This window comes from Lissotriton vulgaris, unplaced genomic scaffold, assembly GCF_964263255.1.
Source record: "Lissotriton vulgaris unplaced genomic scaffold, aLisVul1.2 SCAFFOLD_275, whole genome shotgun sequence".
Taxonomy (NCBI): Eukaryota; Metazoa; Chordata; class Amphibia; order Caudata; family Salamandridae; genus Lissotriton; species Lissotriton vulgaris.
Window position 1 is genome coordinate 1,128,965 of NW_028252092.1, and position 17,277 is coordinate 1,146,241.

General features: G+C 43.4%; 1 protein-coding gene across 1 annotated transcript in view; it reads left to right on the forward strand.

Moving 5' to 3' along the window:
- The first annotated feature begins 266 nt into the window (after window positions 1–266).
- The window catches only part of LOC147662673 (pepsin A-like), a 66,496-nt gene continuing 49,485 nt past the window's right edge, over window positions 267–17,277 (forward strand). The window contains exons 1-2 of the mRNA XM_086950991.1: window positions 267–414; window positions 11,751–11,868. Of these exons, the coding sequence (XP_086807117.1) occupies window positions 397–414; window positions 11,751–11,868 (136 nt within the window). The 5' untranslated portion in view covers window positions 267–396. The remainder of the gene's footprint in view (window positions 415–11,750; window positions 11,869–17,277) is intronic.

A 17,277-nucleotide genomic window follows, 5' to 3' on the forward strand; every position in this document is an offset into this window, starting at 1 on the left:
ATTTGTCAATGACATGGATTTTTCCACCTCGTGGTTCAAAGTGATACTATCATGAACCCTCACCTCACTCTTGACCCCTATCTAATGTCACTTGAAACCCTTGATGGAAAACAATCATGCTATTAACAGAGATCCTTGCACCTATATATGCCCATCATTTCATAAATACAATTGAGTCCTTCCTCAGGTTGAAGTTCAATGCCTCTTCTGCTCCTGCCCGCTCTGTCTTCCTCTTACTGTGTCTTCCTTCCCCACAGGATCCCTCTGACAAAAGTAAAATCCCTCCGTGATCATCTGAGAGAAGAGGGCAAGCTGAGCGATTACGTGAAGACGTACGAAGAAGTAGTGGCCAGTAAATTCTCCCAGACCGAGGACGCTGTAGTCACATATGAGTCAATGAGGAATTATTTGGATGTGAGTAAAAGAGCCCTTTTCAGCCACAAAAACCCTTCCTTATGAGGACTGTCTGCAACATGCCATGATTGCATGCATGTTTTTTTTTCTTGTGGACCCTATGAGCTATAGTGTCTGCCCATGGACAATCAAAGGCCCAGAGGGGTCTAAGAACATTGGGGAAGAGATGAGGGTAGAGGTGATTTACTTGTCTGCCCATTGTACCCTTGTATTTATAGGAGGCTTTAAAGATAATCACAAGGACTAGGTGGGTGTGTGGTGGGTCTGTCTTTGGTGGGGGTGAGTGTGTTGTGGGTGTGTGTGTGTGGGTGTTAATTGGGTACGTGGTGAGTGTGTGGTGTGTGTGTGTGTGTGTGGTGGGGTGTGTCTGTGTGTGATGGGTGTGTGGTGGATGTGTGGTGGAATGTGGTGGGAGTGTAGTGCGGGTGTGTCTGTGTGTGGTGGGTTGGTGTGGTGGGTGTGTGGGGAGTACGTGGTGGGTGTGTGGTGGGTGGTCAATGAAGGTCAGGCTACACTTCTAACACATCTGCATGAAAAGTGACATTACCTCCATGTGTGGCTGTTCAGCTATCCATTGGAACACTTTTGGATCATAAGACTCTACTTTTATGAATGTAGGGTACCTCTCTGGTATTTTAGCTGATAGGCTTAGAGCACAGAGGTTGAAAAGAGATGTGATGCAAAAAAAGATGTAAAAAAAGAGATGGGTAGCATTGTTCACATACCCTCCTCCTCTTTACTTATCAGGTCTTCCATTGAAACCAAACTGTGAAATAGGCTTTAAGGAAGAGCTTGTGCATGGTATGTTATTTTCTCAAGAGCATACAATGCTGCCATAGGCGGACCGTGGTGTCGTCAGGCTTCAGTACACTCTATACACAGATGAAGGGGCTCATTTATGGGGAAGTCAACCAGTGAAGTGCAACAAATGACCTTTCTACACTGCCTGACAGGGACTGGGCAGAAATATTCTGTATTTAAGGCAATGCTGCACATTCCTGTCCTTTCCCTTCTGCTTGCACCCTTTTGGCAGTCTAGTGCCAACGCAGGTCCCCGTGCACCATAGTGCCATGGTGCCTGCATTACATGCAGGATTGTTTCTGGGCAGAAAGGGTCACTTTGCTGCCTAAAAACAATCCTTCGAGGCAAATTCACGTTTCTATGTGTGCTGCAAAATGCAGCACAAATAGAAAGAGGAAGAAACTGGAAGAAACAGAGATATATTTCCGTGGTATGGCTGCCCTGGAAAGATGTGAGAGTTTTGCACATCCCAATGTTTACAAGTTCTTGTAAAACCTAGAAATTCGTTAAAATAAATGGGATATGTGTGGGAACACACGCAACACTCACGGAACACCTCCTCAAGGTGGAGTAATCAAATGCAGCGATTTACGATGTGTTGCACTACTCCAGATTTTGGCAGCCACTCAAAGCCACACAAAGTGGCTGTGCATGCCTTCAAAAATCTGTCTTAAATTTTGCATCGCTCCTGCACCACATTACATGGTGTAAGAGCGATGCAAACAGGTTCATAAATAGGCCCTGTGTATTCATTTTATTTGCTGTTTTTGTAAAGAGCAACTGCCTGGCCTCAATTTGAATGCACACATTGCATGTATGTCCTTCATGTTGTCTCTTCTCCGTTTTCAGCAGCCGCCTCAAACAAAATGTAGTGGGCGGTGGGTGGAGCGCGGGGAGGTAGGGAAGAACTAACCCATGTACCCAAACGGGGCCAGGATTATCTTGATTTTATTACATTGAGCATCAGACCCTACCTTTTAAAGTACTTTATGATGGTCTCACCATCCTCGCTGGTGCGGTTATATACAACCCCCCTGGATAACAAGTTAGTCTTAGTGCCAAACTACTAAATCAACTTCTGCCACTCTGTCTAAAACATAAAAACTATCTAATTGTTGCCGACTTCAATATGAGAAAAAGGATGCGCCAGGTGCTTCCCAGTTGGAATATGATATGGGGATCCTCAATCTCAAGCAGTGGGTAGTGGGCCCCACTCATATAGCCGGTCATACACTAGATCTACTATTTACTAATATCGAATCCACCAACATAAGAGAGGTCTACCCCTTATCTTGGTCGGACCACTCCCTCATATCTTTCTCATTTGACCTCCCCGATAAATCTCTGAAATCTAAGGTAGTCCCTCAGATTTCCAAACGAGCCTGGAGGCTAATCAACGAATCCAACTTTGAGAAACATTTCCAAGAGGCTAATGTTAAACTACTGGATGGCTCCCCTGTCTGCAATGACGTTGCTCTGCTAAATACTGGAATACTGCAAACATTAAACAATCTAGCCCGATGCGGGAATCCAGGAAAAAATCTATAACAGAAAAATGGTATACTCCTCACTTAAAAACTCTTAAAAGGGAATGTCAAAAATTTGAACATTTCCGGAGACAGTCTAAAGACAGTGAAGCCAGATTAGTCCATGTCCATAAACAGAGGCAGTATATTTTGGCCATCAAAAAGGCAAAGAAGCACTATTTTGCTCAACGCATTCAGGAAAACAGTAACTCAGCGAAGGAACTGTTTAAAATAGTGAAGGAGTTGAGTAAACCATCTAGCACTTCACAAACACTCACCCCTTCGGCTGAGGCCTATGAACGCATTAACACCTTTTTCTCTGAAAAAATCAAGGGAATCTACTCCACCTTCACTCCCCGAATTACTCAAAACAACTCCGACCATCTATCCAAGACTGTGATCCTTCCTGATGTCCTCACTGCTCCACCTGACCTAGGAAATGTACCCACGTTTAACCAGCTTCGACCTACTCTCCGAAGATGAGGTCCCATCAGCCCTGACCACAGTGAAAGCTGGCTCCCCCCTGGACCCTTGCCCCCACTTTGTGTTCTCAAGAGTTGCGTCCACGCTCTGCCCCTTGATAACACAACTTTTTAATAAATCTTTAAGCACTGCCATCTTCCCGGATGCCTGGAAACACGCCTCTGTAACCCCCCTTCTGAAGAAGGCGGGATCTGATATTCTCAACACAGAGAATTACAGACCGATCTCCCAGCTTCCCTACCTCTCTAAAGTCTTAGAGAAACTGGTGAATATGCAGCTGACCAGGTACCTAGAAAGTAACTCCCTTCTGGATTCTACCCAGACTGGCTTTCGAGCCAATAACAGTTCTGAGGCAACGCTGCTGGCAGTGTCGGACAGTATCAGATCCTCCACCGATCAAGGTGGAGCGGTGGCGCTGATACTGCTTGACCTGTCAGCGGCATTTGACACAGTATCCCACAACTGACTGTTGAACATACTTCGGAGCAAAGGCGTTCAATCTACGGCACTGAACTGGCTACAGTCTTTCCTGAGCAACCGCACTCAGGCAGTACATATGGGTCAGTTTCACTCCAGGCCCAACCCCATCAGCTGCGGGGTCCCCCAGGGCGCCTCACTGAGCCCCACTCTTTTCAATGTCTATATGTCATCTCTTGCCGACATTGGAAGGAAGTGGGGCATCGGCATCTGCTCTTATGCGGATGATACGCAGCTGATGGTGACCATGGATGAAGGGCCTGATGTAACCAAGACCAAGCAACATGACTGCCTTTCTGAAATGGCTCAGTGGATGCATGCCCATTGCCTAAAGATGAACGCAGGCAAATCAGAGATTTTACTGTTTGGTGGTGCCAAACGTGTATGGGATGCCACATGGTGGCCACCTTCACTGGGTTTGGCCCCCACTCCAAAGCAACATGCCAGGAACCTGGGAATTATCATGGACCATGACTTGTCCATGAAGGATCATGTACGATCCCTTTGTGGCAAGGGCTTTGCCATTTTAAAACTCCTAGCCAAGAGTTTCCCTTGGATACCCCAGGATTGCAGACGCTCAGTCACACAGGCCCTACTGGTCAGTCGCCTGGACTATGGCAATGCACTATTTGTGGGGATGAATGAACATCTGTTCTCTCGCCTGCAGGTTTTGCAAAATCTGGCAGCCAAACTTATTTGCAATAAGGGCAAACTAGACTTGGCATCGGAATGCCTAAAGACACTCCATTGGCTACCGATGCGTCAGAGGGCTGCCTTTAAATTGCTTAGCCATGCCCACAGGGCTTTATATAAAACTGGCCCCACAATTCTTCAAGGGAAGATAGAATTTTATGTTCCCACTAGGAACCTTCGCTCTTGTCAATCTGCTTTGGCCAAGACGAAACGCATCTACAAAGTTAGAACAGGTGGTCACTCTTTTTCCTACTTGGCAGCAACAAGGTGGAATGAGCTCCCCACCGACCTGAGACACACCATAAACTATCTCCAGTTTCGGAAAAAACTGAAAACCCACCTCTTCTCCAAACTCTAGCTTCTAGCATCCGCCATCAGTAGTTGCTATCTGGTATAAGCGCCGTGATATCCCGTGGGATGAGTGTTGCGCTCTATAAAAACCGCAAATAAATAAATAAATAATTACGGGTCAATAATAAATGTTTTTAAGTATCCTACTTAAGCTCCTGCTGCCCTCTTCCTGGGTCCCAGCAGCCCCTGGGGCAGACTCCCAGCCAATCCCTGTGCTGCACAGCAGTGCAGGGATTGGCCAGAGTGGGCTGAAAAGACACCCTGCTCACACCAGGGAGTATGCAGGACTTTTTCTAGCCTGGTTGCAGAATGCAGCCAGGTTGGAGAAACCTAAGTGCGCATGTGTGTTTTGGTTGGCCTGAGACGGCCAGCCAAACACACATGAGCACTTCGGGAGTGCTTCAGCACTCCTCCTCCACCCTCCCATGTCCCTCCCCTCCATGCACATGCTGGTGAACCAAAAATAAAACCATGCTAGAATATTGTTTTAAGGTTTCATTTGCTGGCTCTGCGCCAGGCAGTGGGGCGACGCTGCAAGGCCATTGCGGAGGAGCCGCCACTGCTCTTCTCTGCAGTAACCCTCCCTAATGATCCTTAGAGCATCTGTATCAAATATAATTCTCTTTGTGATGGGGCTATTACTCAAAGATGTATTAAAACATCATTTAAGCCTGAGTGATAACATCACCTCTAGTCATAGTTCAGACTCAGATCTGTGGACATGCCAGCCTGCAGAGGAAACTTACCTCAATAGTACATCTTGCAATATTAAGTTTGGGTTTAGAGCGAGGACACTAAACGTTCCAAGGAAAAGGGCAATCTATGCCTTCGGGACCTGAGTAAACCCCCAGTCATTGGTCACTCTCAGGGGGTGCAGACGGGTACAGAGGGCCTCCACCAGAGAAATAGGAAGCATTTAGATGCACTAATACCTGTTTGCGCTGACCTCACACCTGCAGATTGTCCGCCGCGGAATATGAGGCACAGGGATATCCGCTGGAAATGCACTATCTGCCAGTATTATATGAATGGTGATGGGGATGTTGTGAGCCTCAGAATGTGGAGACTTTACTTAACCCCTTCCCTGCTGATGACGAGGCCACACACTGTTCGTGTCCTGATGACGAGCTCAGCTCGTCATCACGCCCACCCCTGGAAATCCCTCTGGTGTGGGCACCAGAGGGATTCCCTCTTGGTACAGAGCAGGAATATCGCCGCAAAAATATCGCCTAACATAAATATCGCCGCAAAAATATCTACAGGAAGAAATATCGATGACAAAAATATCGTCTGACCAAAATATCGACAGACAGGTAAGTAATATCGTTAACATTAATATAGTTGTAATAAATATCGTTTACAAAAACATAGTTTACAATAATATCGTTTTTTAAATAATTATAAGTAATGTAGTGTTTTTAATGATTATTTTTAGTCAAAGTACTATTTTTAGTAGTATATTATTATTTAATAATGTATTTTCAGTTGAATTTAGTATTAATAGTTCCGTAGCGGGTTGTGGGTTTATAGGGGAGTAGGGTGGGAAGTAATTTAAATATAATGAAATAATACATTAATTAATGTTTTAAATGAATATAAATAGTGTAATAAATAATAGTTAATTAATTTCAATTAGTTAATTGAATAATAATTATGTAAATAATTATGTTAATTTTTTAATTATTTTTAGGTGTGTGTACAGGATTTTTTTAGTGAAAATGTTTTTGGGTAAAGGGGTATTTTTAGGGTTCAGGGTCAGTTTTCAGTTTTTGGGTAAAGGGGTATTTTTAGGGTTCAGGGTCAGTTTTCAGTTTTTGGGTAAAGGGGTATTTTTAGGGTTCAGGGTCAGTTTTCAGTTTTTGGGTAAAGGGGTATTTTTAGAGTTCAGGGTCAGTTTTTAGTTTTTGGGTAAAGGGGTATTTTTAGGGTTCAGGGTCAGTTTTTAGTTTTTGGGTAAAGGGGTATTTTTAGGGTTCAGGGTCAGTTTTCAGTTTTTGGGTAAAGGGGTATTTTTAGGGTTCAGGGTCAGTTTTCAGTTTTTGGGTAAAGGGGTATTTTTTGGGTTCAGGGTCAGTTTTCAGTTTTTGGGTAAAGGGGTATTTTTAGGGTTCAGGGTCAGTTTTCAGTTTTTGGGTAAAGGGGTATTTTTAGGGTTCAGGGTCAGTTTTCAGTTTTTGGGTAAAGGGGTATTTTTAGGGTTCAGGGTCAGTTTTTAGTTTTTGGGTAAAGGGGTATTTTTTGGGTTCAGGGTCAGTTTTCAGTTTTTGGGTAAAGGGGTTTTTAAATATAATGAAATAATAGATTAATTAATGTTTTAAATAAATATAAATAGTGTAATAAATAATAGTTAATTAATTTTAATTAGTTAATTGAATAATAATTATGTCATTAATTATGTAAATTTTTTAATTCATTTTAGGTGTGTGTACAGGATTTTTTTAGTGAAAATGTTTTTGGGTAAAGGGGTATTTTTAGGGTTCAGGGTCAGTTTTGGGTTTTTGGGTAAAGGGGTATTTTAATTATATATATGTATTATTGTTGTTATATAAAGTAATGTGTAAAATTAATTTATATGTCCACATTTATTAAGTTTATAATTAAAAAGTGTAGTAAATTTGTTTGAAATAGTTAAAAAATAAAAGTAATGTAATGTATTTTGTTAATAGTACTTATATTTATTTATTATGTAATGTAATTTTAATTATTTTAAAAAGTCGATATTTTTTACATCTATATTAATTACAACGATATTTTGGAGTCGATATTTATGTACTTACCTGTTTAAGTATAGGGTGTCGATATTTTTGTAAACGATATTTTTGCAACGATATTTATGTCAGCTATATTTTTGTTATCGATATTTTAACACCCTACCTCCCTCTTCTCCCCCAAAGCCTCGGGAGCTGGGGAAGAGCTTCCCCAACTCCCGAGCCCCCCCTGTGGTTTCCCTGAAATGACTATCAGCGTGCACATCGCGCTGACATCATTTCAGTGGAACCGAAACTGAAATGAGCCAAGAGGCTAATTTCAGTTTCCCTTTCTTCGTGCTCAGGGGGCTATCTCAGCCCCTGAGCACGTAGAAAGACAGGAGAGGTATCATTGGAAAGGGGAGAATCCCCCCTTTCCAATTGTACCCCTGCCCAATGGATCCCTGCTTGGGGATCGCCACAGGAGGGCGATCCCCAAGCAGGGATCCACCCACTAGACCCCAGGGAGGGGGGAGCGGCCCCTTGGGCAAGGGCCTTTGCTCCCCCCAATTTCTTTTTGGCAATGTTGTGTCTTTTTGCCCCCCCTGGGGGGCAGATGGGGGCATAAGCCCCCAATATGCCCCCCGGGGGGGGGCAAAAAGCCCACTCGACACCGGGGATTTTACAATAAAATTAAAATAAGGGAGGGGGCTGCCCAAAACGGGCATGCCCATGCCCCACCCCCCCACAATTGTTACAGTCGTTCTGCCCCCCCGGGGGCAGATGGGGTATTGGCCCCTAATCTGCCCCTTCGGGGGCGGAAAGCCCACTAGACACCAGGGTTTTCTTAGATAGTAAAAGTAAGGGTGGGGGCTGCCCAAAATGTGCATGCCCATGCCCACCCCACGGAATCATTACAGTCTTTCTTCCCCTCAGGGGGCAGATGGGGCATTGGCCCCTGATCTGCCCCTTTGGGGGCGCAAAAAGCCCACTAAAAACCAGGGATTTGTTATTTTACTTTTTTAGGGAGGGGGCTGCCCGAAACGGGCACGCCAATGCCAAACACCCACCCACCACCATTACAGCCTTTTTGCCCCCCCCGGATAGTAGATGGGGGCAGTAGTCTCCAATCTGCCACCCCCGGGGGGCAAAAAGCTCACTAGACACCAGTGATTTCTAATTAATATTTTCCCAAAAAACTCCCTGGCATCTAGTGGACTTTCTGACCCCCCTAGGGAGCAGATGGGGGCATTACCCCCCAATCTGCCCAGCCGGGGTGGCAAAAAGCCCACTAGATGCCAGGGATTTTTTTGGGGCAAATTTGAAATAAGGTGGGGCTGCCCAAAATGGGCATACCCATGCCCCCACCCCCTCTTCGACACAATTACAGCCTTCCTGCCCCCCTGGGGGGCAGATGGGGCAGTAGCCCCTAATCTACCCCCCCCGGGGAGGGCAAAAAGCCCACTAGACACCAGGAAGCAGAACAGGCTAAAAATGTATTTTTAAAAAATTGTAGCGTTTGGTATTCACAAGAAAGCACCGAGAATTATACTGTTTTGGGGTCATCCTAGTCACAGGCCTTTGGCCCACCCACACAAGTGAGGTATCATTTTACTCGGGAGAACAAGGGGAACGCTGGGTGGTAGGACATTTGTGCCGGCAGGGAGATCCCACACAAAAATGTATGGAAAAGTGTTTTTTTACCTAATTTTAAGGTTTGCAGGGAATTCTGGCATACCTCGCTGGACTCCCCCGGGTGTCTAGTTTTCAGAATTGTTTAGGTTTGGTAGTTTCACAAGATGGACGCCGAGCCCGGGGCAAAAAACTCTGGTGACCCCCACAAAATAAGGTAGTTTTGCTGTAGGTAATTTTTAAGTCTTCACCGTAAGATTTGGGCCTTTTCCAGTTGCAGCCACTAAGCCTACCCACGCAAGTGAGGTACCATTTTTATCAGGAGACCTGGGGGAATGCTGGGTTGGGGTATATTTGAGGATCCACGCAGATTCCACAACTTTACCACACAGAAATGTGAGAAAAAAGCAATTGTTTTTGCAAAATTTGAGGTTTGCAGTGGATTCTGGGTAGGAGGATGATGGGGGACCCACGCAAGCCATACCTCGCTGGACTCCCCTGGGTGTCTAGTTTCCAGAAATGTATGGTTTAGGTAGGTTTCCCTACATGGCCGCCGAGCCCGGGCCAAAAACTCATCGGAAATGCCTTGCAAAACCAGGTTGGTTTGTGATAGGTCATTTTGATGTCGCCTCATTAGGTTTTGGTCCCTTGCCTGTTGCGGGTCCTTGAGCCACCCACGCAAGTGAGGTACCATTTTTCTCAGAAGACTTAGAAGAACGCGGGGTGAGAGGAAAGTTGTTGATCCACGCAGATTCCAGAACTTTCCACCACAGAAATGTGCGGAACATGCGTTTTTTAGTACATTTTTTAGGTTTGCAAGGAATTCTGGGTAACAGAACCTGGTGTGAGGCAGTCAAGTCACCCCATCCTGAATTTCCCTGGGTGTCTAGTTTTCAAAAATGTATAGGTTTGCTAGGTTTCCTTAGGTGCCGGCAGAGCTAGGGTTAAAAAACGACAGGTAGGTAATTTGCCAAAAAAAGCCCAATTTTCACTGCGAAATTGAGGTGCAACCACGTTGTGTTTTTCGCCATTTGCTAACGCAGGCTCTAGGCAGACCCACGCAAGTGAGGTACCATTTTTCTCAGAAGACATTGGGGAAGGCCGGGTGGGTGGAAATATGTTGATCCACGTAGATTCCAGAACTTTCCACCACAGAAATGTGAGGAAAATGCATTTTTTTTTGTCAATTGCTTAGATTTGCAAGGGATTCTGGGTAGAAGTACCTGGTGGGAGGCAGTCAAGTCACCCCATCCTGAATTCCTCTTGGTGTCTAGTTTTCAAAAATGTATAGGTTTGCTAGGTTTCCCTAGGTGCCGGTAGAGCTAGGGTGCAAAAACTACAGGTAGGCACTTTGCAAAAAAGGGTCAATTTTTAACTGTGAAATTGAGGTATGACCACGTTGCATTTTGCCCCGTTTCCTGTCGCAGGCACAAGGCCGACCCACACAAGTGAGGTACCGTTTTTATCGGGGGACTTAGGGTAATTCAGATTTGTAAATCAACTGTTATTACCTTTTTGAGTTTTCCTTGATTTTATCCCTTCCCAATGAAAAACATTTTGTAAAAAAATATATTTTTGTAAAATGACCAATAATTCTCAGGCTAGTATGAGTATTCCCAACTTTGAAAATGTGCAAATATGTACTGTTTCTAATCTCTATAATTTGTACCCAATTCATAAATACATAGGTGTCTTTCATACCGATTTTTCCATGTATACATTTTCCCAGAATATTTGCTCTATACCCTGTACATATTAAAATACCATTGCTAGTTACTGCTCAGTTTTTGGCTCTGGGTTGGTTGGGATCTTAGCGAAACTACAAGTCCTGTATATCCCCACAACCAGGAAGGTCTAACGGATGTAACGGTATACTTTTTTTAAAGAGCAGTCAAAATTACAAGAAGTTACAGGTGAAAACCATAAGACAAAAGGCTGTTATTTTCAACTAATTTTCAATTTTTCCAATATTTAACTGTTAGTTTCTATAAAGAAACCTTCATGGATTTAGACAAACGACCCCTTTCTGAATTCAGAATTTTGTCTACTTTTCTAAAATGTATAGCTTTCCAGGATCCATTATTGCTTTTGAACTCATTTCTACCGTTAACCGGAAGGAGGTTGAAAGCACTAAAAATAGCAAAAATAGGCTATGTCCCAGAAAAATGCCAAAACTGTGTTAAAAATGTTGGTATTCTGACAAAAGACTGTCATTCCCTAAAATTTTAGAAAATTCTGATTTCAGCCCCAGATACCCTTTTTTGATAACATTTGCAGGGAAAAACCCAGAGGCTTTCATTTGCAACCCTTTTTCCACATTTTTCTGAAAAAAAAAACATTTTACTGTATTTTGCCTAATTTCTAGGACCCCTCCAAGGGAATCCACAAACCCTGGGCACCTTTAGAATCCACATGATGTTGGAAGAAAAGGACGCAGATTTGGCGTGGATACATTATGTGGTCAAAAAGTTACAGGGGCCTAAGCGCGCACTACCCCAAATCGCCAAAAAAGGCTTAGCACAGGAGGGGAAAAGGCCTAGCAGTGAAGGGATTAAGGAGCGAGGAAATCTTATTTGAGTATATTAAAAACTTTTACAACTAAGTGTGCATTGCGGGTGTGAGTGAAGAATATGAAGGAGTCACAGTTCTGCAAATTGTAATTTATTTTCCCTTCATTGTCCTTCAGGTGTGCTATTATGGCACAATCTCCATTGGGACCCCACCTCAGGCCTTTAGGGTGATGTTTGACACGGGCTCCTCCAATCTCTGGGTACCGTCCATCCACTGCAACAGCCCTGCCTGCAGTAAGTATGTGTATGAGCATGGAACAGTCAAGAGTCATACCTTCAATCCCTCATTTTATGTCACTCTTTATCAATGCAACTTCTTGAACTGCAGACACAACCACACATGCACACCAGCACATGCCCACACATACACACAATCACACACACAGCCACACACACACTCACACATGGACACACACATGCACACACACATACACATATAAGTGCAAACACACAGAAGCACACACATACACACACCAACACATGCACACACACCCACATATGCATGCACACATACACACACAAGTTCACACACACATGCACACACATGCATACACGCACACCCCCCCACATGCATACACACACAAACACACACACATGAACATATATTTCATGCAACAGAATTAAAAACAAGTTACGCTGTGGTGCGTGCTTTCTTCTGCCTGGCAGCTGGCCCAACAATGAAACATACACACATGCATGCATGCACACATGCATACACAGAAACACACACATACATTATATGTAACAAAATGAAAACCAATTTAAGCTTTATTGTGTGCTTTCTTCTACCCAGCATCAGGCTTAACAATACGATGCAACACGCATACACACACACGCACACATGCATGCATACACACACACACTCGCGCAGGCATTCTATGCAACAGAATAAAACACAATTCATACTAGCAGATCAATGGGGAGGAAAAATACCATTTAGCAATTACACAAGAATTGTTGTTCAATAGGGGTCCACTAGAAGGTAAGCGTGCATCAACAAGATTCACTTGAAGGCCTTGGAGCGAAGGGCGCTTACGGAGCCTGGTGGGGATGGAGTCAGGTCTGTTACCTTGAAGGGTGAACGCTCTACTAAGTTTTTCCAGTTGCATTAGCAATACTAGCTAGCTGATGTTTGATGTGTAATCACAAGAATGTTCTCACAAACAAAATATGGGGACAGAACTCACATTCAAACAATTTTCAAAGGGTTTAAGGGTCAGACAGGGATTCTGCCACAACCCAACCTGTATTTAGAACTGTACATGAATAACTTAGTAGTCTCTTTAGAAGAACCAGCATCCTCAGGAGTGCTACTAGAGAATGCATTGATTAGTACCTGCTCAACACAGATGGTCTTTCCCACTCACATAAAGCTCTTAAAAAGAGATGCCTGTTACACAGAGCTGGAGCACGAAGCGCTGAAAATAAGTAAAACTATCACCAATCCAAAGCAATGGTCTTTAGAAAAATCCGAGGTCAAAGAACAACCAAAACCAGTTTCTGCTAAAGGAGGACATCTGACCAATTAAACCTGGGGTCAGATTTATCAAGGTTTTGTGTCAAACTAGTGCCATGCAGGGGGGCTCAAGGGCGCTGCGAAACCTAAGTGAGATGTAGCATGCCACTGAAGCCCACTTTGTGTGGCCCTGCACGGCTGGATACATCTGGAGTAACACAACATACCTCGCTCCCTTGCATTACTCTGCCCCAGGGAGACATGCCATGGATCGAGCGTGGGTGTTCACACGCATCCACCCATGGATTTTGCTGCATTCACAGATTTATAATTAGTGGTAGACCTGCGATTGCATCAACATTTGACACCTCCCCAGGTAAGGCAATGTGAGGAGAAACATCTTTATTTCTCCTTGTGTCTTCCTCTTTTTTTTTCTTATTTAATAGCCACAAATCGAAATGCATTACAGGAGCAAAAGAATTCATAAACAACAAACCAATAATAAGAATAGGCAGAACACAGAGGGGCATAAACAGAAAAGACATAACAACATTTTTGTAATTATCCAATACAGATACCGTTGTGATAAATGGAAACAATTGTATAGTGTAGAGGATTAGGAATGACGGAAAGAAAAATACTTTGAATTCTCAATCCCATTGGAGGCAAGACCTTGTCCTTTTAAATTTAAGCCAAGAGCTGGGGCCTCTAACTTTAGCTAATGCCATCTCCATTTCATAAATTTCCCTTAATAAGGCCCAAAATTCATTAATACTTGGACTCCTACTCCGGATCCAAGAACGAGTGATACATACACGAGCACAGGTCTATATATTAGAAGCCAAGGATTTATTAAAACAGCCTAGCTCTGAGAATATTATCAAAGCCAGCTCTTTGTCAGTGACCGGATTATCGTACTGCCCAGACTGCGAGGACGAGGGTAATGCTAGACCCAAAATTCGTGGGACATGTAAAAAACAAATGACGTAAGTCAGCGGCAAATTCCTGAAATTTCCGACAGTATGATTTTGTTTAAACTTAAATTAGTAGTCCATTTAGAAATTCACTCCGGAGTATAATAAAGCATAAATGTTAATCTAATTTGCTGAAGCTTCAAATTGACTGATGTTACCGCTGAATCAAATGTTTCTAAAGATTCATTCATCTCCTCCTCAGTTACATTGTAATTAAAGATCTGACTTAGTTTAGCTGCTATCTGTACACCATCATCAGTAACCCTCCCGATGAGTTTCTGCCTATAACTCCTCGTCTAGTAATGCCAAAGAATGCAGACAGAACCTCAGAGGGGCTAGGTAACTCTGTCAAACCTCGCCCCCGAATAAAATAATCCCTGACTTGCAAGTACTTATAGAAATAAGTTTGTAGCAGGCTGAATTCTTCTTTCAGAGACTGAAAGGATCGGAAATCCTGTCCGTCATATACATGACCCAGCTGTATCACACCCTTACGTTTCATTTATTTTCCAGCATGGTCGTGGAATATACTAGGCAATAAAGGATTCCCTCATAATGTAGTGTATACATGTAAGTCAGGAAATACATATGTCTTAGAAATTTCGCGCCATATATTAGTTATGTCCCTAACTATTTTGAATCGTACCCACTTGTAGTAATTCGGGTCAGATGATTAAATACACAGAACCGAATCCACAAATCAAGTGGTATGAAAGCCTGCTAGCACCAATTTCAGGTCCTTTGACTAAGCTCTGTATTCGCCCGGCAAATGCAGCCCAAAAATATAATTTAAAGTCTGGAAGTTTGAAACCACCCTGGGAAAGAACCAAATAGCTGTTCTTCAAAAGTTATAGCGGTCAAAGCGTTTACCAACATACTTGAAAAAGCAGCAATATCGTCCGCGTATGTGGTTAGTTTGAGATCCATCCCATTTAAAGTAACCGGGGTTATATCAGCACTGGATAATAAATCCTTAATAAATGGCTCAATTTAAATGGCGAACAGTAAAGGGGACAGCAGACAGCCCTTTGGACTACAAAACAAGCAGATGATTGGCCGTTTAGTTTGATGGCAGCTGTTGGGCTCCTATATAGCTTTCGTGCTGCCGAGATGAACCCTTGACCGAGACCTCTAAAAGACATTGTTGCCCATAAAGCTCCCCAACTTACTCAGTCAAAGGCCTTCTCGGCGTCCAGCATCAACATCCCCAACTGCTGGCCTAGTTGTCCCGAGACATTGAATGCCGCAATCGAATTATTAATATGTGCAGCTGTGTCTCTTCCAGGAACAAAACCATGTTGCTGCTCTGAGATTAACCGTTAGCCGCAGCCGTTTTTTGCGGCAGTGTGGCAGTTTGAAAGAGTGGGTGGGCTGCGTCAGCTGTTGGACGTTCGCAGCACCAGCAAATTAGTGCTTGCGACGTCCAACGTCCGACGGCAGCAGGGAAGGGGTTAATAAATGAATAATGGGGGGCAAAACTGTAGCAAGAATTTTAGAACAAGTTTTGCATCTGCATTTATCAGTGCTATTGGCCGGTAAGAGCTCATATCATCTTCAGGCTTCCCTTTTTTAGGAAAAACAACAAAATTCGTAACGTTTCATGAAGGGGGAACTTCCTCACCTTGCATAACTGCATTACATATCTCGATGAAGGTTGGGGTTAATGTACTTTTGAAAACATTATAAAATTCCAGCGGGATCTTATCCTCACTGACTGCCTTGCCAGTGGGCAAAGCATTAATTGCTTCCTCGACCTCCCTCACCCAACATCTTTTTGCAGAGGCTCGGATTGGAGAGAGTCTAAAACTGGCATTGCATCCTCCTGTATGTAAGCTGAAGCAATTTGTTGATCAAAGCAAGCAAAATCACTGAACAAGTCAGCATAAAATAGCCTAAATTGTTCTACATAATTCGTAGATCTAGTGTAAACCTAACCGTCCACCACTTTGATTGATTTGACACATAATTTAGCTCTATGATCTGCTATTTGATTAGCCAACAGGCGACCCACTCTTTCGCCGTATCCATACTGTTTAGTTCTAAATTTGAAGTATCTATTTGCAACATTATCCCTTCGCCTTCTCTTTATCTTGGCTCTGGCGTCAATAACCTGCTGATAGATCAGTTATTAAGTGACATCTTTTAAAGCAATAGCTGTAGCGTGTTGACGCTCCAGTTCTAAACAGCGCTTTTGTTCTTGCTCCAGCTGAAAGAAGCCCTGTCGATTTTGTTTACAATGTATTGCAACGTAGCGCCTCTTACACAGGTTATTAGACAGTCCCTTACTATTGCAATAGGAGCCGTGCCCCTGATTATTATCAATGTACTCCTCAAGTGTGATTCTCATAAAATCAACATATTCCAAATTACTGAGGAGATGTCCACGAAAAGTAAATTCCCTAATTGGTTCCTGAGCATTAGACTGCAACTGCACTGTTAACATGACTGGATTGTGATCAGATGTAATTTTGGGACATACCGTGACGAATGCATTTTTCCAAAATAGCCCTATTAGCAAATATGTCAATCTTTGAATAGTGTTCGTGCGGTGTGGAGTAAAAAGTATGACCTGGTATGTTTGGAAATAACCTCCTCCATGAATCTTCCAACTGATGTAGATGGAGAAGTTCTAGGACAGCCGCCCTGGTTCTACACATTCTAACACGTGCAGTAGTGTTAGTAGTATCAATCTTTCAATCCAAAATACAATTAAAATCTCCCGTCACAATCTTTTCGCCAGGCCACTCGAGTAGCTCAGAACTTTAATGAAATATAACATCCCGGCAGTCAATATTCGGGCCAAATACCATACATATTGTAAACTTACGACCATAAATCATCATTTGCGAGACAACCATCTCCCGTTGGAGTCAGCAAGTGATTGAAGGACAGCAGCCCTGCATCTCCTGGACTTTAATAAAGCCACCCCTCGAATAGAAATACTTTGCGACGCACAGACAATAACGTCATATCCATTGTTTTAACAGAGCTTTATCCTTGTATGCAATATGCGTTTCCGCCAACCCTAACATATGGGGATTAAATACATGCAGCTCTTTTTTTACTAGCCATCTCTTTCCAGCTTGATTAGGTCCTGCTATGTTCCAGCCCATGCATTTAATTTCCATACCCCAATTACATGCCCCTTTCCCCAGTGCTCTGCCCGTGTGAGATCCATTCAACTGTGGCTTTTTAAATCCCCCCTCCCAAGAC